This window comes from Cupressus sempervirens, chromosome 4, assembly GCF_028749045.1.
Source record: "Cupressus sempervirens isolate cs-2001-9-10 chromosome 4, ASM2874904v1, whole genome shotgun sequence".
NCBI lineage: Eukaryota > Viridiplantae > Streptophyta > Pinopsida > Cupressales > Cupressaceae > Cupressus > Cupressus sempervirens.
In genome coordinates this window covers 891,953,542-891,977,931 of record NC_143121.1, presented here as the reverse complement: position 1 = coordinate 891,977,931, position 24,390 = coordinate 891,953,542, and the positions used below count along the sequence as shown (strand labels likewise).

General features: G+C 34.7%; 2 protein-coding genes and 1 long non-coding RNA gene across 4 annotated transcripts in view; 2 read left to right on the top strand and 1 right to left on the bottom strand.

Moving 5' to 3' along the window:
• Positions 1-19,993, top strand: part of LOC149564269 (uncharacterized) — a 69,459-nt gene extending 49,466 nt beyond the window's left edge. Inside the window, exon 2 of one of the 2 annotated variants that reach the window (XM_089827314.1) lies at positions 19,682-19,993. In XM_089827314.1, the coding sequence (XP_089683440.1) occupies positions 19,682-19,773 (92 nt within the window). In that variant the 3' untranslated portion in view covers positions 19,774-19,993. Of the gene's footprint in view, positions 1-19,422; positions 19,639-19,681 lie in introns of those variants that run through there. The other variant, XM_089827315.1, reaches the window with a different exon arrangement.
• On the bottom strand, positions 18,002-19,151 carry LOC149564270 (LOB domain-containing protein 4-like). The gene is made up of 2 exons (XM_089827316.1): positions 18,934-19,151; positions 18,002-18,385 (listed from the first exon to the last, which is right to left on the bottom strand). The coding sequence occupies exons 1-2, from the start codon at positions 19,114-19,116 to the stop codon at positions 18,101-18,103; spliced, it is 468 nt and encodes a 155-aa protein (XP_089683442.1). The 5' UTR covers positions 19,117-19,151; the 3' UTR covers positions 18,002-18,100.
• A 3,285-nt stretch (positions 19,994-23,278) lies between the features above and the next one.
• On the top strand, positions 23,279-23,900 carry LOC149564268 (uncharacterized). Its single transcript, XR_016364177.1, has 2 exons — positions 23,279-23,331; positions 23,640-23,900. It is a non-coding gene; the product is annotated as an uncharacterized LOC149564268 (long non-coding RNA).
• Positions 23,901-24,390: the final 490 nt, after the last annotated feature.

Genomic DNA, 24,390 nt, shown 5'->3' with positions numbered 1-24,390 from the left:
TTTGGCTACCGCGTTCCATTCTTAATTGCCAGTTTTTGCCAGAAATTTACTCTCATATCAATATGAAAATTCTTTGTTCAGCACGTGGCATATTCATAGTGATTAATCTTTAAGTGAGTTACAAGTTAGAATGTATCCTTTGAGGAACCAATAAGACTAGAGGGAGATTTAAATTGACCTAAATGTGCCCCACTTCCAAGTTCTTGAACAACGGAGCTAACATAAAGTGCTAGCAATGTACAAGTGACTGCTGAGCATATCCAAGTAAGCACAATTATGTCTGCTATTTATCTAGATCACAACAGATAAGAGGTTGCAATTTACAACTATTACATTAAATGAATATTGCTTTTTCCAAGAAAGTTAAGTTGAGGTCCTTTAAGTTAAATTGACCCTGAAGAATTGTAGTAGTCTGTAATATTTACTAAAAGAGTGTGCTTTCTAGACCTAGTGCTGATAAAGAAAGCAACGGAAGCAATATAATATCACTTCATATTTAGTTTTTATATAATATATACGTGTATTGGTAATGAATGCAAAGCAATTTAGTTTAACTTGTGTGTTCACTCATGCGAATTCTTAAATCGGCTCTAATAAATGATACAGGGTTCTAGTGTATATGATAGCTTATACATGAATGATTGAAGATTCCTATTTTACAAAAAAAATCCTTATTTTCAAAAATTACCATGCCTTGTTATTAGGAAAAGGCCTCTTCCACCTACTACACTATATTGGAAAGGCCATGGAACATTGGTAAGTATAAAAGCATTTAGTGGCTATGCATCATTTACTAGTTGTTGCTTAAGGCTTTCTAATGGCTACGTATTGCTTTCTTGTGGTGGCATGACAACTCTTAGTTACTACCTACCAATTTCAAGTTGCTGCTCAAGGTTTTCCATTGTGCAAGAGCTTTTTGTTGCTATGCAACAGTCTTTAAATAGTCGCACAAATAGTTTTTCTTGAAGACTTTTCGTTGAAACCTTGACACATGCGTGATGGTTGGAAGCTTTTGTGCCACTTTAGTTAGAATATCAGAGGATTTTAGTGGTCTTATCTTAGATGATGTGACATGAGTCATCTATAATAAAATAGGATGAGAGTATCAAATGCATATAATCTTGTATAAATGTTGTAGGCAAGAAATCAAATTTATTTGGAAGGTAAATGGTTAGAAGTTCAATGATCCCTCGGGGATCATTGCTCAATCATCGAGCATTTAGGGCCAAACATTAGAGAAAGCCCCTTCCAAGAACAAAAAGGGCAACTGCAAAAACATAAAAGGCCAATCATTATGAGTGAAAATGTGACAGATTTGGGAAAAAAATATAGAAGAAACATAAGGGTAGACAAATATTGGATTTTGGCACTCTGTCGGATCTACATGCTTCGATATCCAAATATTGAGAGCCTATCATTTTGGATTTAGTTCAGATTTACCCTATGGCAAGGGGTTTTTTTATTGTGAAATTTGCTACTACTAAAGATAGAAATGCCATCTTTCGTCGAGATTTGTCTTAAGAGGAGAGGTTCTCCCTGATGGCTAAAAATTGGTATAAGGATTTTGACCCGTTGATTGAATCCTTCAATAGGATTCCTCTGTGGGTTAGGTTGCCAAATTTTCTCCTTCACTTATGGATGGATTTTGTCCTGAAGGTTGTGGGGGAGGCCCTCGTGGACTTCTTGCTGGTTGATTCTGCATCTTCCAATGTGTATCGGACGACGTATGCTCGCATTCTTGTGGAGATTGATGTCTCCAAGGGGCTCCTTGAAATGATTAAGTTGGCCTCTCCTAATGGCTCTTGGATTCAACTTCTTGATTATGAGGGTATTCCCTTCAGATGCAGGAAATGTCATAAGATTGACCACGTCGTTACACAATGCTCCTCTGAAATGGTTAGGTTGAAGAAGTCACCTTCTTGGTGGAAGGGGGTTTTGGATGATCATTACACGATTTAGAAAGTATCCTCTGATGGGGATGGGTTGGTTGGCTTCTCTTAGGATTCTTTGGTGGTGGATTTTGTTGCTGTCTCTGATGGTTCAAATGACGCCCCAACGATAGTGACCAATACAATTGTTCATTCTTTGGATGTTGTAACTGTTGATCCGATTGTTGCCCCTCTTGTGGCTCTGTCTTAGGACATTGTTGTTGTCCCTTCTACTGCTGTGGTCTCGTCATCGTGTGGTGGTGGTGTTTCTTCTCCTGCGAGGGTGTTGGAGGTTGGTTGTGGTGTTGCTAACCTTGCATGGCAAAAGGTTGTTGGGAAGGTGGAGGATGGATAGACAATAGTAAAAGGAAAAAAAGTCAAGCCCTGCATTCCATCATTTGATGTCTTTACGTTCTCAAAATATGGGACCAAAATGTACATCTTGAGGCTTGGTTTTCTTTACCTACTGCTTGTCTGTTCTTTTTGAGGTTGTCCCTTTATGTTTGGTTCTCTTGGCCTTTTTGGCTTGTTGTGCTTTGTAGTTTGACATGGTTTAGGACTAATTGTCTATTTCTTCTGTAACCATGGGGTTTCAAGCACTCGTTCAAAACCTGTCTTGGTGGTAGAAGTGTACTGTGTTATCTGTGAGGCCACCATGGTCACCTTGTTTTGGTTGGCGACTTGTTTCACCCTTGGGCTGTTGTATTTTTTGTTCGGACTTCATTGAAAATATTTAGATTTGTAAAGGGTTTTAGGCACCCTTCAAAACCTGTTTTCCTTAATAAAAAACATAAAGGTATACAAGAAGAGGAAAGATGGGTTGATTGAACTAGGGACAACAAGGTGCAAAACAAAGGAGAATGAGGTCATAGATCCAATTGTAGGCAATGGCTGAAACATAAACTTAAACATAATGCCATGTTTATGTTGTTTCCATATACATACCCATGTTTCGTATCTATCCCATCACATTTCTACCATGCATTTGATGGGTTGTTTGACAAAAATAAATATTGTCAGGATTGTTACGAATTAATATAATTCAAATTTAATATTCTTTATTTTTATTGAATATATATATATATATATAAGCATTTCGTCTAGATTGAATAATTTAAGTGAATATATATGAATAAGTTAATTTTTTTTTACAATCTAGAATAAGTTTATCATTCTATATTGTAAATTTTTTAATTATATTTATATAAACTTAAGTTTGAATGGTATAATAGATTGTAAATCTCAATTATATTTAATTTTTAAATTAAACAATTTTTGAAATAAAATAAAATAAAATAATATTTTCATTTAATGTGGCTTTTTATTCTCTATTTTCTCTTAATTTTACTTTGTTAGTTTTGTTGTCCTAATCTTTGTGATATCCTAATATGTTTTTTTGTACAATTTAGTGATGTTAGACACCGCTTGTTATTTAGGAAGAACTGTTATATTGATTTTGATATCTAAATAGAGAATTTTTTCTAGGCGTCGTTAGGCTTTTCCCTCTAGTAGGAGAGTTTTTTCAGGATAAATATTCATGTTATTTATTCATATGCTTTTTTTGTATATTTCTTTCATATTATTCTCGTTCAAAACATTAACATGTTGTCAAAGCGGGTTTAAGGAAACAATCCAAACTAGAATAGAACATTTGTATTGTAGAAGAATTGTCATGATGTTTGAAATGAGGGATTCATAAGAGTATGTGCAACTAAAGCGCCTTGAAGGATGTGCTAGTGTTCAAAAAATTTCACTCTCTACTTGCACTATAGTATTGTGATGGCGAAAGATCTTTGTTGGATTGTGAGGAAATTTAGACAATAAAGAGCTTGAATCGAGAAGCAATGAGATGTTGAGAGATTTCATGTAAAGTCATGTAGGCTGTAGAAGCGATCAAACATGAGGACTCTGTTTGTAGTCAGGGGATTCAGTTGATGCAATATAACATCATTAAAGAGAGAACATATTTAGATTGTATTTGCATTCAAAGGAAGAAATAAGATTTAGAGGGATTACGTGTGGCAGCAGGAGAAGTTTTATGTAGAGGATCAACAAGCTTGTTTAGCAATGTGACTGCAAAAGCTCCTTCTTGGTCATGAAGTTCATTAATTTATTGTGACAATCAAAGTTGTGTGTTGTCCATGTTGAGAGGGAGTCTCCACCAAGGAGAAGTCTCAAATTTAGATGATCCTTTGTGTGCTGCAATGAGTTTTTCTCTGAGAGGGAGAAGTTTGAGGTGCAAGCCCCCGTTAATGAGTTCTTCTTTGTGAGAGAGAAGGTTGAGGTGGAATTCCTTGTTAATCATTTCTTCTCTGAGAGGGAGAAGTTTGAGGTGCAATCCCTTGTTAGTGCGTTCTTCTTTGAGTGAGAAGTTCGAGGTGCAATCCCTTGCTAATGCATTCTTCTCTATGAGAGAAGCTTGAGGTGAAATCCCTTGCTTCACCCTCTTGGAGTGGCTATGACAGATCCCCCTTTGGAAGTAGCTATGGTGGAAGTCACGTGCAAGACTCCATGACATAGTTTTCTATTTATTTTTCTATTTCACCCTCTAGGAGTAGCTATATATGGTGAATATTGTTATGCCATGGTAACAATTTTATATCAAGAAATTTTGTGATGAGAATTGTTGTTGACATTCTTTTTTTAAAATACTTGTGCTTGTCATGTAATGACATATGGAGTGTTGAAATTGATAGTTGTGATAGAGATCTTTGTCTTTGTGATGATTTTCTCTATGATTCTATACATTGTTGCTTTCCTCAAACTTTTACAGTCTTCTATCTTCCATTTTCAAGCTTCTTCTCATCAGTCTCCAATCTTTGATATTATTCTCGATTGCATAGTTCCATGGTGGTTATTTCCTCCCATCCTTATAGTGTGTTTTTCATTGGCATCATGATTTATTCCTATTGTCTAATGGTATTCGTGTTTTATTGTTCATCACACTTGGAGCTATGTTTATTGTTCATCAACCCTAGAGGCATGTGTATGTTGCATGACATGTGTGAGGTTCATACATTATTGATGCAAGAGCATCCTAGGTGTGAAGGCAACCTTGCATCACCCAAAAAAATTGTCCAGTTTTTCAATAAGGGTTATCTTTGTGCATAATTATTATTTCTAAAAATTTATTATTTTAAGTAAGTTATTTGTTTGAGCTTAGAATATTCTAATTTCTTCCTTGGAGGTTCATTTGGTTATATCATCCTGTTATTAAAGTTTCATTGCAAGATCAAGTCTAATTTTGAAGATATTGAAAAAAGTTCGAGTTTGGTAGAAGGTTAAAAAAAATTGAACTCAATCTTGAAGGCTTTAGAGGCTTTGAAAGGGGGTCAAACCTTAATTGACCAGTGCCTTATAAAATAGTCTTTGTAGAACACCTCATGCCATTTCAAAATGGGGTTATAATAGCTAATTAGGTCAGTGAGTGAAGAGTTATGGCTTCACAAGTTGCACTACTTAGGACAGAAAATAACAATTCCTTAAAACACTTGTTTTAGATTCAAAACCTTTTTTTGGGGCCTATTCTAATGTAAGATAAGATACAAAAATAGAATTTTAGGGATGGCTAGTCTCAAAAATAGGACATAGAATTTGTAGAACCTTCTCAAGCAATTAAAATCCCCCCTATATAAAGAAGGCCCATAGAGTTACCTAGGGTAGTTTTGATGGTGTATATGGTAGCTTTGACTTGCATCATATTATAATGAAAATGCCCATGTGATTGGAGCATATCATATTTGTAAATGTTGTAATGTCATTGCATTCGAGATAATAGAAAATAAAAATCATGTTCTTGCAATTTTTCATTTATTTCTATAATTTGTTATGTGTGTAGTGTTGTTAAAGGGAGTGATGCAAAGATAAATTCAACGGAAGCAAAAACAAAAGGAACCAGCACCAGCAAGGGGATAGATAATAAAATTCTTCTAGTTGATCTATATACACTTTCTCTCCTACAGATTTCTTCTCCCCGTAACTTCATATCCAAATTTTTTTTATCCAGAGCAACTTCACTCAAAAATACTTGTCCAACTCTAAACCCGAAGACTCCATTTATACAAGCTAAAATGGTCTAGGGAACATTCTAGATTATTACATAGGAAAACTAACCATACGAGACCAAAACAACTTACAGAAAGATCGAGATCCTTATCTCTTGCCAAAACGGCTTATAGACTGTTCCAGAACAATATAGAATAGGGTAAACCAACCCCACAAGGACCTGCACAAATCCCAAGATAAACTCCCCCAGTCAGCTCGCGCAGAACTGATGCTCGACAGTGATTGATTGGCATATGTACATTCTTTATTTGGGTACTTCTGCACCAAGGAGTATCCTTCATCAAATGATATCAGAGAAGAAGTTCTTGAGTGTGTAGACATGTCTCCAAACATGAGGTAGTTTGCACCAAAGCTATGATTGTGGATTGAGTGAGAAGTGTAAACAATGCCTTCATGAACAAATTGTGGTAGAAGATTTGCGGATGTGACAAAAGAGAATTTCAAAGATCTCCATGTAAGTAAACTACAAACCTTGCAAGAGGAAATGCATAGAGGAACCAATATTAGGGAAAACGATGAAAGTGAGGACAAATTCATAGAATGACATGAAGAAGAGCAACAAAAAATGGGTAGAGACCCTGAGGAAGATAGGCTTTTGAGGGCGATTTCCAAAATTGGAAGGAGACAAAATTAAAGTTTCCACATTTTTTGGAAATCTAAATCTAGAAGAATTGATCAATTAGATCAATGATATGGAAGGATATTTTGAGTATGAAGAAGTAGAAGATCCTCAATGGGTCAAATTCATGATGGACAAGCTAAAAGGTCATGCTAAAATTTGGTGGAAAAAGGTTTAGTTGGATAGGATAGAGAAATTGAAGAGGCGGTTCATTCTTGTTGATTATGAGCTTGATTTGTTGAAGAAAATGCAAGGGTTGAAGCAAGCAAGAAGATCTATCAAGGAATATACACAAGAGTTCCATCTTATCCTCATTAGAAAAAAATATTCAGAATTTATCAAGGAGAAGGTTGTTCATTACATAAATAGGTTAATTTCAAGTGTCTAAGAAGCGATGATAATGAAAAGAATGACCACCATTGAAGATGCATATCAATTTGCTTTGAAGGTAGAAGAAAAACTAAACATTAAGTTTGAGACTGCATATGAATTGGAAGAGGTCATGGTGGAAAGCCTAATGGGTTGTCTTATGGAAGTTGAAATTAAGAACAAAAGATCACTAACTCCACTAGTAGTTAGAATCACAAAGCGAAATAATGCCTATCAGCTGTGTGATCAAAATAACAAGTCTTTAGCTTGCATATGCATGTAGTGTCATATACCACCAAAGTGGGGGCTAAAATGTACCATCCTAAATTGGAAGAAATTCAACTTAGTGATTGTTTAACTACTCTTTAGTGTGTTTTCATTTACACTTGCACTTTGCACTCACTTGTCTCAATTTCCATCTCTTTTTAAGGTGTATATGAGGTAGGATCTAACACATCATCCTTGTTTTCCCTTTCTTTCTTTAAAAAAAATCGAGGTAGGACCTAATCTGTATGGGTTCTCTCTCTCTCTCTCTCTCTCTCTCTCTCTCTCTCTCTCTCTCTCTCTCTCTCTCTTCATTTTAATCTTATTTTTATGCTTAAACCACTATTTCCCAATTAGTTGGTTAACAAATATCAATGAAAACTATGCATTTTAGATCCTGAGGGGCGCTACATCCCAAAAAATCTCAACGGTGAGGGACAAGGTCATCCCTTATCCTGAGCCATAAATTGGCTTCCCTCATGCCTATTTCAAATTTGTGTCATTTCCCACTCAATTTTATTAGCTTCTATGAGGTTTCATCTCCAAATCACTATAAAACAACCTCCTTGGCTTCATTTGACAATCTAAGTATGAATGACATTATGTATGGGATAAAGTATACTTTGGTGGACATCCCACTTTGACATAAGAGAAATTGCAATGTTAGATATTGTTTCATGTGATAAATAATACACCAATGCTATGATATAAAAAGTCTTACAAGGAGGTAGTCTCACCCATTACATGGAGATCATTAATGGCTATGACAAGGTTTTATTACAAAGAATTTTCCAATAATTAAAGAGCTACATTGTCTATGTTAGGGGCATTTTTATCAAAGAGTGAGGCATTTTTTACCAAGAATGTAGAAAGGTGCAACTGAAATGCTTGTGAGATATTTCACTCTTAAAAGAAGCTACAAGCATTTATACACCTTTTTTTTTTTTAAATGGAGGTTAGCACATATTTTGGAATGGTCCAAATTATTGTACAAAATAATAAAAGATGGAATCAAGGGTTTCAATCCTATAACAAAGCTACCAAAATGTGGATAGACTAGGCCTTAAAATGGCCATAAACAACCAAGAAAAAGGATAAATTGTAGCCAAACTAGTAAAAAAGAATTACAAATGAAAGAGAGAGCAAGGATCATCATTGTCCCACTTATACAAACCCATGTAAGGACTAAGTCAACCTTTCACCTAGAACTTGAGTACAAGTTTGGGAGATAAAGTCCAGAAATATCTTTCCTTCTCTTATACAATAGTCTAAGAAATATTATCATCCAAATTTTGATTATTAAGGAAAGAAAGAGGGAAACCCCCACAAAAAGCCTCTTAATATAAGAAGAGGTAGCAATAGGACAATGGGGTGAAATGTAGTCATACACTTAGTGATAAATTTAGAGTTAAATTGAATAAACGAACAAGCCAAGTTTTAGATAAAGTAAAAGATTCCTCAAAATGGTCCATAGGGAATGATAAACCACACCAAAATATAGATGTCTAACACTATCCTACGATGAATCAACATGAAAAGGATCAAGATCTTGGGCTTTCAAGTGATCACCATTGACATTCTTCCACCAAGTACTAGTGCCTTTATGACACAAGAGAGAGAACTACATATCAATATGGCCAATTAAGACCACACTTACATCTAAAATGGAGGCCCCTAAAATCAAAACAACTGAGTCCATGGCCTATTCCTAACCATAACAAAACAACATTTCCATTAAGAGAATTGGCGATGTAAATTATCACTAGAATATGAGAAAAACTCTAGAGTGTCCCATATATGAAGTTGAATCATAAACCTTCAAGAAGAAACTATTAGATTTTCCAATGGCATCGCAACAAGAATCCTCCTATGATTAAAGGGGAAGTTTCATAAATCTAACCCATATTAGACACACGTTGAGTGGTTCATTAAGGGCTTACGTAACTTTTTTCATAGTTTGACCCAGGGAGAGTTCTCTCTCTAAGCCCATAGGCTACCCAACACCAAATTTTTATCCTCAATAGAAGAAGAGGGAACAATGAAAAATCTTTAGCACATGGGAAAAGATCTATTTATATAGGCCTCCAAAAATCCAACTCCCAATTGTGAATATATAAAAGGGAAGACCAAATAATGGAGAACCTATACACTAGACCCCTATGTTTGTAGAAGCTTTTTATTTTCCATCACATCCTAGTTGCAAACCATTACTATGAAGGATTTGATAGAACGAAGAAGATATGATTTCTTATTGGAGGATAAGGAACAAGGAATAAACACATGACAAAATCTTTGATTTCTAACAATAGTAGTAGGTGTTAAGGGAGATGTAAGCCTCACTCGTAGCCCTAAAAGTGAGGACCAATACAATACCATCAACCTTGGTAGAAAGTTTGACATATTAACGACCCTTTAAAAGCCATGGTGACATGACAACATAAGTATGTTCAATGTCTATTGGAGGGTGAACACCTCCCATAAATGACACATGGCGGTGGATAGGATAGGAAGTGGGGACGTTTTGAATCACATGGAACCAATGATAAAATGGAAGGAACAAAAAGTAGAAGAGCATAGATAAAATGAAACAAAGCATTTAGAATTATCATGTATGTGAGTGGTTATTTGGAATGTTAAAATTTTAGTTATTTAATACCAAGGTAACCAAACCCTATTATTGACATGGTAGAGATTGATCCAATGCGTATTGAACCTTGGTTGTTGGTATGTTAACACCAAGGCAAGAAATCTTCATTATTGACACAATAGATGAGTATTCCTTTTTTATATAAAATAATCTTGACCAATCTATGTTCAATATGTTTTTTAAGACAAAACAATTCTCTCCATTAAAGTATCATATGTGACATGTATAGATATGAGATGTATAGATATGAGTTATCTTAAACATCAATCCTTACTTTTCCCCCAGATTATAGACTTGACCCTAACTCCTCCAAATTTTTTTGGTCAATACTATCTATGTTTCAAGGAGTTTACCTAAACCAAAAAATCTTTAGCACCCTAATTACTTTTTGCAAGATGAACATGAAACCATTGTGGATAATAAATACGCACAAAAGAAAGTTGAACAATTGTAGCCAAGCTTATAAACAATACAATTACCCCACATAAATGAACCTATGTTAGGAGAGATTTGATCTACATCCATAATACAAGTATGAGAATGGGAAGAGAAATAAAAAACACATTTCCTCCTATGAACCATATTCCACACAATATTAGAATCTAAAGGTGTTCATCACTAGAGGAACAGCAAGGAGGTTCTAATGTCAAAGGTAGCTAAATTTGTAAAGGGTCGGTAGGGGGTAGGAGACTCTGCAAAGGAGTTTGAGGGAATTGGAGTCACACTAGAAACAAGAGAGATCATCATCTAGGGGGAGTCAATGGATCAAAACTATTAGTAACTAAGTTTTCATTAGTAGCATCCTTCCACCTTATGCTAGTGCTTATGAGAGAGGAAAATTAGTAGCCACATGATTGATGAAGAAGTACCAACAATATGTAAAGGGGAGGACCTCATAATCAAGAGATTGAGCTTAACACATACTCTCAAGAATCAAGACCCCATCTTTACAAAGGGTCTTGAAGATGTCAATGTCTACTAGAATGCATGCAAATGTGGAGTGCCTCATTAATGCAATACAATCATTAAATTTTAAGAAGAAATTAATAGAGTAAAAAATGGACTCATAAAAAGAAGGATTTCAAAGCTAAAGGGAGAATTTGTTCAAAAGTCCAACCTACACTTGGTGGCCCAATAAGAGGATTAAAGAATGTTAACCAAAACTTTAAAAAGAGAGCACTCCTTCAAGTCTATAGACTTCCCAAATCCATCATCTATTTGTAAAGATCAAGAGGATGCCATAGATTAGAGAATCTGTACATTGATAGCTTATTTTGGTAGAAGTCCTCATTTTCCACGAAATCTTGTCCATAAACCACCATTGAGGATAATTTGACACATGGAAGATGGTGAAATTTATTTCTAAAGGGAAAATCAACACTTGAACTAGTAGCCCAAGAAAAAAAAATTCCATAAAAAAAGATTGATATCTAGGAGATGTAACAACAACATACCACACTTCAATAACAACAACATAAGAACCTAAGGATATAATAGTGACAAGAAGCATACTTACAAAAAGAAGAAACTAATTCCAATAATATATTGAGAGACCCAATGATAGGAAGGACACCCACGATGAAGGCAATCATTATAGTATAAGATCAAGAGCCAGATGTTTCTATTATTGGTTCATTAATAATTTCATTAGTGCTCTAATAGATGTCGAAATTGGAAATAACTTGTGACTATACTAGAGACAATAAGCACATATTTAGTAGATGCCACAGAACACTTATGACGTATAACACAATTGTATGAAGCACAATCATGAAAAACTCAGCCCTAGTAGCAATAGGACCAAATAACACACCATTAATAAATGCAAAGGAACCATGGATCTTTTCAACTAGAAAGGACCACATAATTGCCTAAAACAAAATTTTAAATAATGACTCTATCCACTGATATAACTCTTAAAATTTAACACATTGTTGAATAATATAATTATTTTTTAGTACTAACTTTCTCTCTTGATGGGTTGTGGAATTTGGGTCCTTGGTGAATGGTGGTTGCTAAAGAAATTTATAGTAGGCTTCCTTTTGGAAAATATGTTTTTGAGACTTCTAATGCCATCATAATTGTGGAGGAACATGTGTTGATTGGGGGTGGAAAATTCATGATAGGCGAAGATTTGCACAATTATTTTCAAATATGTTGTTATTGCTTCTCCCAAGTGAAACCTTGAACTTTGGAATGTATAACGACCTCCCCTGTGGTTCTCTGCAGGATGGACATGGTTGAAAATGTCGACTACTTCCAACATTGTGGGTTAGTTTATAGATTTGTTGGTTTTGGACTTCTCTACTTGAGCTACACCACTTGGTGAAGAATTCTTGGAGAGGCTTGGTCTCAGGTAAGATTGACCTTTTCCCTTGTGCCAAGGGTTTTAATTATTACTCTTTCCCCCTTGATTTAGTGATGAAAAATTTGTAGGTTTGGGGGAACCGCTCTCTTTTAACTTAGTCTTAGATTGTATCCAACCTCTTGACTAAACTCTTTGGTGTGTGTCTTATGTGTGTTTTTCTTGCCAACTTTTCCCTTCATTTCTAGGAGAATTATTTCTTTGAGGCCATTCATAACTCTTTTGGCCAATTTTCTAAAGGTGGAGGATAGTTTTGCTACCAGGGATATTTCCACCTTTATATGCATTTTGGTGGACATTTGATATCTCAACACATCTCTCTGGAGATGCAATTCTTATGGTGGGTGATAGGTCATGCACCCAATCACTGGATTATCAGCACCCCCCTTTTTGATGTAGTTGGCTCTTCTCTACTGGACACCTAGCTTGAAAATTCTCTCTTGTGACATAAAGGTGTTACCACTCAGTGGAAGGATGATAATGATTAACATTTCACCATTCTTTTCTTTTGCTTCTTCATTTAGCAATGCATCTGAAACTGAAGATGAGTCTTTTCTAGATAGTCTTGTTGTTGATGTGGGTAATGTTCATGTTGTAATCTGACTTCTATATCTCTTTCTTCTGTTAGTGGTACACAAATTCCTTTGGTCAAGTGAATCCTTCTCTACATTTTTCTCATGATATGCTTCAATCTTTAATTGACAATGTGTAGACTTATCAACACTATGCACCCTATGCTAATAGTCTTTCTAATAAGGTTTCACCACTTGTTCCCCAATATATTAGGGATCCTTTGCATTTATTAATGGTATGTTATTTGGTCCATTGATCTCCTCCTTAAAAGTGAGTATACAACTCTTATACAACCATGGATATCCTAGAGTTGTATACTCACTTTTAAGGTGGACCATAAAATTTATTATTAGTGTGTTGATGGTTGTCACTTATAATAGCCAACAACTTTTTTAATGTGTTGTTGATCTGTTTGAAGCTTATAGGTTGTAATTGTATTAGGGTCAACACCCTTGTCACGCTACTAATTTAATAAAAAAATAAGTTGAGAAACTCCAAGAAAGTCTCAATCTCCACAATAGTGTTATAAAGTGAATCTCATCTTAGTTGTAGACTACTAACCTAAGGTTACAAGACATTGATCACCATGGAATGTGCCTCGTATGGTTTTTGAAGAACCAACAACCTCCCCTTCTAATAGTAGGGACCAATCCCATTTGTCAAGGGATGACATATAAAAATAAAAAATTTCCATGGGGGTTCTCATACTTGACATGCAAGTTTCAAGCTAAGAATTCATGACTGGTCTTATTTATCACACTAGCATTTAATTTATTTCCAAATTTGTAATAGAGGATATCTTAGCTCTCCAAATAATGACAAGTTTTCTTGCCTCACTTTGGCTATTGTTTCTTCCAAGACCAGTGGTCAAATATTTGGAGAAGTGAAAATTATTGAAATTCAAATTCACAGGATGATACTCCCATTGGTCCCCTTTCCTAATACTAAAGATAGCTCTCATATGTAAAACTAGATGGTCATGACCCACCTCACTATTAAGTCTCCAACTCTAGGTAGGTTTTTCTTCTCTAATTTTTCTATTTTATGCTCAAAGCTTCACCTTGCTTTAATTTTCAAATATGTTCATCTCTAATAATCTAAACTCTTAATTTCATAAAAATCTATTTAATTTATCTAAAAATAGAATATAACATTTTAGGAGCTATATCGAATTACAACCCACACATTTAATTAATTAACATATTTAAAATATTAACATAGCAGTTGCAAAAGAAGCAGCCAACATCTCCCCCTCCAATGCCCAACATCATAGTAATCTCTCGGTTTAGAGGAGAAGAGGGGTGGGCTAGCTCGCTTGGGTCCTTTTGAGCTTCTTCGACAAAATATTGATCTTTTACATCTCTTTGATGTCAAACCTCTCAATGGGCTCTTTACTTGGAACAATTGAAGAGTTGGTAATGATGCTATCTCAGAACGCTTGGATAGGTTCCTTGTTTCCTGCTTTTGGAATTCTGGTTCTCTTTCGCTCTCTTCTGAAATTCTTGATTGGAGAGGTTCTGACCACTGGCCTATTAAGCTCACATCTAGTTATGTTGCTGTCCCCAAGAACCCTCCCTTTAAGTTCCAGCTAATGTAGCTTCGAGACTCTTCTCTTCATGACTTAATGGCTCACTGGTGGAGACCGGGAGGCCCTGCCTATGGCACTGCTATGTTCTCCTTCTCTAAAAAACTTCAATTTGTTAAAAGGAAGTTGAAGCATTGGAACAGGAATTGTTTTGGTAATCTTCATATTATGAAGAAGAGGGCTCAGGATTGTCTTGATGTTATTACCAGGCAGATTCGGGATCTGGGTTTTTCAGAAGCACTTGGCATTGCAGAATCCCAAGCTTCTGCTGATTTAGCTAAGTGGGATCTTCGAGAAGAAATCTATTGGAAACAGAAGGCTCGAGTAGATTGGCTTCAGGAAAGGGACAAGAACACTGCATTTTTCCATAAATTTGTGTAGGCTCGACGTAACAGGAGTTACATTTCTTCTCTTGTTACTTCTAATGGGATGCGTCTGACTTCTTCTCAAGCTATTTCCAAGGAAGCTATTTAGTTTTACTCAGCCCTTTTTTTAGATGATTTACCTCCACCAGAGATTGACGAGAATACTATCTTGTCTTGTATTCCCTCAGTTGTGACTAGGGAGATGAATGCTTCTCTTATGAGGCCAATTACTATGTTTGAATTGGAGGGGGTGGTCTTCAGCTTGCGGAAGGGCAAAGCTCCGGGGCCGGATGGTTTCCCTGTTGAATTCTTTCAAGAATTTTGGGATATTATCAATCATGACCTTTTGGATGTGGCTCAAGAGTCCTTTTCCAACAAAGAAATGCTTCGGGCCTTGAATGCTACCTTTTTAGTCCTTATTCCGAAAAAGGAAGAGGCTAATCAGCTGGACTTTTTTAGGCCCATTGCTCTTTGTAATGTGGTCTATAAAATCATCACTAAGCTCTTAGCAGAGAGGCTTAAAGGTTGCCTTCCTATGGTTATCTCTGAGGAACAAGGGGGTTTTATGGCAGGAAAACAAATTTTGGATGGGGTGGTTATTGCTTCTGAAGCTATTCACTCTATGTGTACTTCTAGGGAATGTGCTATGTTTATTAAGCTTGATATGGCTAAGGCTTATGACAGAGTCAATTGGGATTTCTTGCGGAAAGTTCTTCTTGCTTTTGGCTTCAGTCAAGATTGGGTTAGATGGGTTCTTAGCTGTGTTACTACTCCTTCCTTCTCGGTCCTTCTTAATGATGAACTGACAGAGCTTTTTGGGACTTCTAGAGGTCTTCATCAGGGAGATCCCATCTCGCCTTATTTGTTTCTCATTATGGCCGAGGGACTTGGTCGACTTATCAAGTTTCATGTTTCCCAAAATTTGATTCAAGGATGGCAATGGGGAAATGGTTTGCCTACTCTTTCTCACCTTCAGTTTGTTGATGATACTACCCTTGTTGGGAGAGCTCGGATTCGAGAAGCTAAAGCCTTTCGGCTCACCTTGGATTCTTATTTGGCTGTCTCTGGGAAATAGCTCAAAAATGGTTCACATCTACGGTTTCATCACTTCTTCATACTAATTTGTCCCATTTTCTCATTCTACTAACTTTGATCTTTTGGCTAGATTGACCATATTTCATCATTTGTATCCCCTTTCACATCAATTTCATATCAACTCGGAATCACCCCAAATCAACTCGAAATCACCCCATATCAACCCGAAATCACTTGAAATCAGTCATAATCAACTCGAAACATATCAAACATCCCAAATCAATCATCATTTATCCGCTCCTAGGCATTGTTGTGGCTTTCAGTGCCTTGAAAACCTATCAACTTATCAATCTTATCAATCTGAGATTAGTACTGTCATGGCTCTTAGTGCTAGGTCAAACTATCATTCATGTCATTCAATCTTTGACATTGTTGAGGCTTTCAATGTCGGATCATGGCATCATTAACCATTTTAATAATATTGACAGTGTCCGTTGATGTTATTATGATCAAACCTTATCAATCAATTTCAATCCTATAACATTTACAATGTCGGTTAAATGTTACATATCAACCAATTCATGTCATGTATCCTTGGCATGTTATCATCTTCAATCAATCAATCTGATCATGGCTTTGATCTACTAGTCATCATCTTATTCCATATCCATCATCATTACATTTTCATCAAAGGATACTGTCGCATTCATTTAATCAATTTGACCAATCATTTACTAATTCTCTCTATAGAATTAAATAACCCATAATTTAATTCTATTATTCTTCCTAATTATCGTCCTCAATTAATTAATTTTATTAATCAATTGATTCATTATCTACAAACCATGGAAATTCTTAATTTTCCAAGTTCCATTTTCCATCATTAATTCCATTTTCTACTAATTCTTATTTTGTGGAATAAGAGGATTTTTAATTCGAATATTCCATAAAATATTGTCATCATGACACTTGGATATGACACCTTATGGATTCTCCTTTGACACTTCGCTGAGATTTGTCATAATCAAATATTATTACCTCTTATGCATGTCCCTATTTGGCTTATTCGTCATAGATTATTGGCTTTAAGTGGGTTGAGGTATCTTATGACGCGTCATAGATTCTCTTCCACATTTAGCCAAGTTTGACTCTCATGTGTCATAGAATCTTACAATTGGCATATTTTGTCATATGCGTCATAAGAATCTCTTGCCACATCGCATATCTGTGGGTGACAAATCCAATGCCCTCACTTTGAGTGTTGATGATAAATGAACACTCTTTCTCTCATTTTGGGTCCTTGGAATCGGAATGCTTAAGTTTTGAAAATCCAAATCTTTGAATCTTTGAGTCTCTACTTCTTTGTATGTTGCATTCTCTCTCTCTCATAAAATCACACTTCAAGTATTCTCATGGCATGATCCACATCATAGGCTTTGGCTTCCATCTTGTGTGCACTATAGGCGAATTGGAGCTACAATCATTTGGAGAAGAAAGAAGAACATGGGAGCTACAAACGAAAAAGGGGGTTTCTATTGCTTTCTGTATTAGTTTGGCTTTCATGGTAGACTAGTGGGTGCTAATATATGATTATTGAGTTTTGTGATTTGCTCATAGTATGTTATGCATTTAACCCATTTTTCTGGTCCTACACTTATGTTGTTCAGCTCTCTTTGATATTCAATAAAAATTTTACCCCTCTTTTAGTCAAAAAAAAAAAAATGCACACATATTCCTGTAGATCTCGTCTTTCATCGCGCTTGTAAAGATCATATTCGGTTAAAAAAATTCAGAATGGCTGTAAATTAAGCATTTTTGCATTTGCTGTGAATGTAAATTAAAGTAATCTATATACCATGACTAATATAAAAAAAAAATAGCATTACTAAGATGCGGATAAGGAACAGACCAATATAAATCTCATCAAGCGGAAACCACCAAGTAGATCCAATCATACAAAAACATATGAAGTAGTCAAAATGATTAATAGCTCCCTGGTCGAAAACTTCCGCGTTCAAGAAAACAATATGACTACATAAAATCCAAGGTTTTTATATTAAGAAACCTTACAACAAGGAAACATATATAAAGATCCGTAAGTCAAGCGTATGCTAGTTGCAGAAACCATTATACTTTTTATCTATGTAAGAAACTAGAAAAGTATTCTTCTTGAAGGAGTTATTTGATCTTGACATCTCATGAACAATCACAAGGTATATAACAAATGTAATGTTCAAATCCTTGTGATTGAAAGAAAATGATGTTCAAGAATTGTTGTTTTTGTTTTAAGAGCAAGTCCATATAGATTGGCATGTACTGGTCTTCTCATGATCCTCATCTCTTCTCATGTCACTTTTAAGCCCTCCCAACAAGATATGAGAATTGGGGTGATGCATTCTCAGTTGAACGGCCTCTGCCTGAGCAAGAGCCAACTGGGTTTGCAACACTGAAAGTTGTTGCTGCAATGAAAAAATAGTGCCCACACATCCATACACTGGATCTCTTATCCTTGCATTTGCTTCATACACCATGCTGCTTACTGCATCAGCTCTCTTCTCTAATGGAAGCTCCTGCCAAAACAATATTTGAAAACATCACTTTTCACTCACTGGAAAACCAAAATGTTTAGGAGCATGAAATTCCCACGGTTAATAAAGTTCTAGTTACTGTTTCTTTCTGAATTTGATTGTCGATTGTGTGCATTTTTATGTTGACTTTTGGAATCAATCTTTATGATCCATCATCTAAAGATAAAACATCAGAAATCAAATCTATCATTATTCCCGATGATAGATCATAGAATTTGATCTGAAACCTTGAAAAAAAAATGCATACAGCCAAAATCAGAAAAACAATAACTAGAACCAAAATGGTGTTTAAACTTCATATCTATCTAAAGATCGATACAACACAACATATATAACAAATGGCTTAAACATCACACACTAATAACCCATATATAACTGATAAATAAAAGAAAAATAAAGAATCTAAGGCAATGCAGCCACTATGAATTTTTTTTTTTTTTTACATTTTTCATGCTGAAAATCAGCACCATTTGACCACAACACATGAAAGATCTTCAAAAGTTAATGAATGAAAATGGTCAGAGAAGAACCTTGAGCATTTTGTTCACATTGCTGGCTCCAAACACTCTGTGCACTGTGGCAAATTTGTGAGGATCATGAGAAGGAAAATATGGAGCAAATACACATTCTTTTGCACACCTTCTTCTTAGCAGTTTGCAGGCTGCACATGGTGATACGCTGTTCTTCTTTCTCTCTGCTCCTTCCTTACTCATTCTTCAAATTTCAATCACTCATCTATACAATTATGTAGGAGATACAAAAAAAACTTAAGTAGAAATAAGAGAACTGGTAAAGTTAATGTATGCAACAAACAATTTGCAGATTTGTGCAGCTGAAATATATGCCAAATCAATGCTTTATATTTGAATTGATGATGTCAGTTGGTGAAAATTGGAATTAAATACATTCTTTTAAATTTCGTTTGCTGCCTGTAAACATTCATTTTTCACCAATGTTTTTATTGAAGCTTTTCAATTTTTGAGTTTTTGAATATCTGAACATACTTTTTCATCTGACAGATTGTGGGCAGAATCCTGCAGCATTGTGGCAGATAGAGATTTGTTGCCTCGAATAAAATTCAAATAAGTCGTTTCATTGAATTGAAATTAAGATTTTTTTATCTTCATCACACGAAATAAAATAAAAAATATGTTATGTGTCGGCCACTTGTAGATATATTGCTAAAAATGGCAACTTTTCTCTTGCAACGCTGTCGAAGTATTCTGTTGCTCAACTGACCCCTTAAATTTGTCGGTTTCTTTATATTTTATTATGCAGCGACATCCGGATGTCAATACATCAATTGTTTATTACAAAGAAATGGTACAATGCGCGTCATTGTTCTTCTAAATGCAGAATTGTACTTTTAAAGATACTATGCTTGCTATTTATCGGGCTCATACAATACAGAAATTGCTCAGGCCTATGAGGATTTCTATGATTTGGGGTATCATCACTTTCTGTATTTTGCTTCCTATCTGTGATTTTTAAAAAAATATGTAAGTTATGGGCGCCGATAATTTGTTCAGGTGTACAGTGTTCCTTTGCATATGAATAACGATTTGTGAGGTTCTCTTTATTTGGCTACAACTTTTTTTCTGCTCCTGTTGATTTATATTCTATCTGTGGCTCTAAATTTACATTGGAAACTTATAATGTTCTCATCTTTTCACTATGATCGTCCTCGTGCATATTATGTTTTTCCTATTCATTGATCCATCTTATTTCTAATTTCAATGTTCTGTGTATCACTACATCAATGGATAAGGGGCAACATATATGCACCTCTTCTAAGTGTTAAATAGTGAAAGTCTTTTATACGTCCATTCAATAATGGTGCATATATGTTGCCCCGCAGACAGCGCCGTATCACTACTGTCTCTTATTGTCTAATTCAAAAAGTAATTGAGGATGAAGAATAATAAATACTAATGTCATTTTTGTGCTGCTTGCCTTGGCTAGTGTCATTTCTCGCTGAAATATAGGTCAGTTGTTTTACCTCCATTTATATTTTATTATATAGAACAAACTATTACTTCGCATTTACATATCTACTTAGCATCACATCTCTATAAGACAAATTGTCATTCATTCGAGGAGGAGATATAATTTCAAACACATTTTGATGGAATATGGACTCAAAATTCTATCAAAATATGTTTTCACTTGAAAATTCAAAGAGAAAACCTTCACCAATGGTGTCTTCAATAGCCATAAAAGTGTAGAGTGGAGAAGACAAAAACATGACCCTCTTTATGGAATCCAACAACTTGTTGTTCTTGGTAGCTTGCTCCATCTAATAGCTCAAACCCACCAAAATATTAGAATGGAAAAGAGACTACAAATTTACATGAGGACTTTGCAAATGAATAACCAGAATGAAAATTATGCAATACATCTCTATTAAGAATAACAAGTATGAAAAAGCCATCTGAAAAGAAGACTAGCTATTTAGGAAACATGAGATGCCAAGCCAAACAAATAAGTCAAACCAAAGACAATTCTTAGCACTACGCCTCACTCCATAGACAAAATAGAGGATCCTCTTCCTCAAAATGAACTTCCTCTCAATTAGGCTAACTGCTACACAAATTATTCCCTGGAAACCAGTCTCCCATAGAAAAAACCATAACCAACAAAAACACAATTGCATGTATATAATCCCTAAATAATATGTTTTTTCAGAGGCCCATCTATGAGGCTTGATATGAGTCCTATTATGAGGGACACAAAAGCTGCACATTCCACCAAAAAACTTTGCCTCACTTGAAGCGCTTGTAATCTCGAGGATCCTCCTCTTTTGTGAAGGTTCAAATTCTTCTTTGAGACGATTTGGAAGTGAAGGAGAATCACTATAGGGAACTCTGATTCACAATAAACAGACTTATTGAATATAACCCACGAGCTTCTATATATATAAATTAAGCATTTTCTATAAAGTCACTCAAATCTTTAGAACTGCTCTGCATGTTTGGATTATTATCTGGTATAAAAAAGAAGGCAAGGCTTTAGAGTATAACAAAGGTCCACTCCACATGCTTCCTTATATATTAAAATTGAACGTTAGGTTTATATATTAAGATCCAACATTAGGTTTCCATGATCAACTAGATCCATTGTAATAGCTTTCTATAGTACTGTTTGAAAGTTTGCATATTTTAGTAGCTAAGAAACCCAAATTTTGGAAAATCTAGAAGTTATTCAATTAAAAGAGATCAGAACTAGCCCATTCAAGATAAAATTTCATTCAATTCTACCTAAGTGTCAAGTCCCATAAATATTATGGAATAAAAGGGGAAGTGACTCTCCAAAATAGTCATGTATCTAGCCTCAATTGTTTCAAATTCAGAAAACATAGTTTGGTTTGCAGTACGTTTCCTTTGTCATTTTCTTGCTCAATTTGGAAGTTTTCTCCTTGAAATTTTTGTATAGGAAAACATTTCAAAGTGTCATCCTCCAATTTTTTTGGGTACATAATTCATGGTTGCTTTTTAAGTGTAGAGAAACTTGGTTGGATAAATATTTTAGGTATATTTATTTAAAATCAATGTTGTTGCAATTGAATTCAATTTAAATCTTTTTTTAGTATCATAAATTGATATCTATAATTTAGGGTTAAGTTTAAGTGGATCTCTAGTTATTTTACACCCATAAATTAAAATAAGCTTCTTCTTCAATCTCACAATCATCGCCGTCAAAATGTTTGCCAAAATGTCCCGTGGGTGGTTGCAGGCAAAAATTAGCCTTCATCATGGGCCTCATTACATACCCAAACTCATTGCCACACTTTCCATCATAACACCTAATAAGCGAATAACCATAGTTTGAGGCCAATCTTGAAGCATCCATTAATGGCAAGGATTCAAGCATGTCCTTATGCTAGATGCCTAAAATTTTGGTAAACCCTAGTTTCGCCCTTGTCTAAAATCAAACAAACATCTTGCAGTATAATTTTCATCTTCTTGCTACTCATTGCTCTGGTAAATGAAAACTATCTATAAGATTAAGCTGGTTTCCAACTCAATTGTCCTTCCTTTTCATCTCTGTTTTCATCCCATGATAATGTTAGTACAAATTATGATAGAGAATCACACTAGCACTCTTAACATTTGTTGCTTGATCATATCCTCCCAAAAAAACCTCTGGATATATATAGGAGGGGCTTCCAACTATGCCATGGAGACTCAATCTCAGGTAGTCCATTCATAAATATAACTAAAATTTCCAAATTAACAAGTTCTCGGTGACATCCACACAAAGTTTTCCAAAACAAAAAGTTCTTGTTGAATCCCATTTTCGTGTCGTTTCAACCTTAGGTAGCATAACTTGTGATGTAATACTATGATAATAGAGCCAATAACGTGTATTAACATTACAAATACCATTTATAATTATTCCAAAAACCAATGCTAGTATGACATATTTTTAACGTTAGGGAAAATCAAAACATGTTACGGTTCTCTAAGTTTACTTGTCTTTCTTACTCTATATTTTCTTAAAATTTCATTACGATATTTTGATGTCTTGAAATTACTTAAATTATGAATTCAACTAATAAGTGAGATTAGTGGCTTAGTAGTGCATGAACTTGATCTTCAAGTAACACTACTCTTGGTTTTTCTTTAATGCTGATCAATGTGTTATAGGTTTGCATCTATATTAAAGTTGGTACTACTAATATTATATAACTATCACACAATGTCCTTTAAAATGATGGATCTTGGCACTTGTGTGATAATATATTCCATTGTCCCCCTTTTTAGATGCTTTAATTATAGTCATTTGGGTGCAATGTAAGGAATATTGCATGATCTATTGGTGGGGTTCATGTATGATTCACAACTAGCTCGCTAACTTCATTTTTAAACACTTGTAGGATTACTTAGAAGGTGGGGCAACAAGAATCAAAACAAAAATGCTTAGTCTAGGTAACGATGGCTATGTTCCTTTTATGCACTCTTTACTTTTCATTTAATCATCAACTATCATATTGGTAAACGTATCTATCTTAAGAGGAAACAAAAGAAAACAAAGATGATACACACGGTTTATCACTCTATTCGATCATTGGAGTCAATGCTCTTACAAGTGTTCACCTAGAATTATAAAATAACTCCAAGAATTAACTAATTTAGATTATGAGAAACTAGGGCTTGTTATTTTAATTTTTAAACTTAGATGATATTATAAGTATTTTATATCCTCAATTTAATGGTTTTAATGTTTTAATGTGCAGACTGCAAAAAAGCTCGTTGGAATCATGAAAGATTGTTCTTCTAACTACAAGACTATTAACACTCTAAACATTAGGTTGGAAGGATTAGGACAATGATTTAAGGTGTTGTTGAATAAAAGTGGCCATGGAAACCTTATTTCTAATCTCTTTAAACCTATAGAAAGCAATTATAAGTAGTAAGACATGAAGATATTTGAATACATCAGAGACAAGTCTTTGATAAATTTGGGTTTAATTGAGGATCTCATATTGTTAGATCGATTTCATATTGGCTTTACTTAATAGAAATTCCTAGAATCGTTGAAAGCACTTTCTATTATATTGAGAAAATGCAACATATTATTTTCCCATTTTTGAAGTTATGTACACGTATGGTATTCCTTGCCAAGTCACTGAAGTGGTCTTAAGCCATTTCTCCAACTATAAAGAAATATGAAACAACCTTAAAGTATCCACTGTAGTCACTAGGAGATTTAGGCAACCTATTGTATGCACCCTAAAATGGTCACCTAGACTATGGGCCCCAATTCTTCAATTTATCAATTTCCTGAATCAATGCATTGCAATATTTTATTGAATCAATTCAGAGCATTTTCGTTGATCAAATTGTAATTAATTTAATTATTTCAATATTTCCTAAGGTTTGACCATTTCATCAATAATCTAATTTAATTAAAATAAAATATCCTTTTTAAATAAATAAAATAATCTTAGTTAATTAAAACAAAATTTTAACAAAATTTCTCTTTTA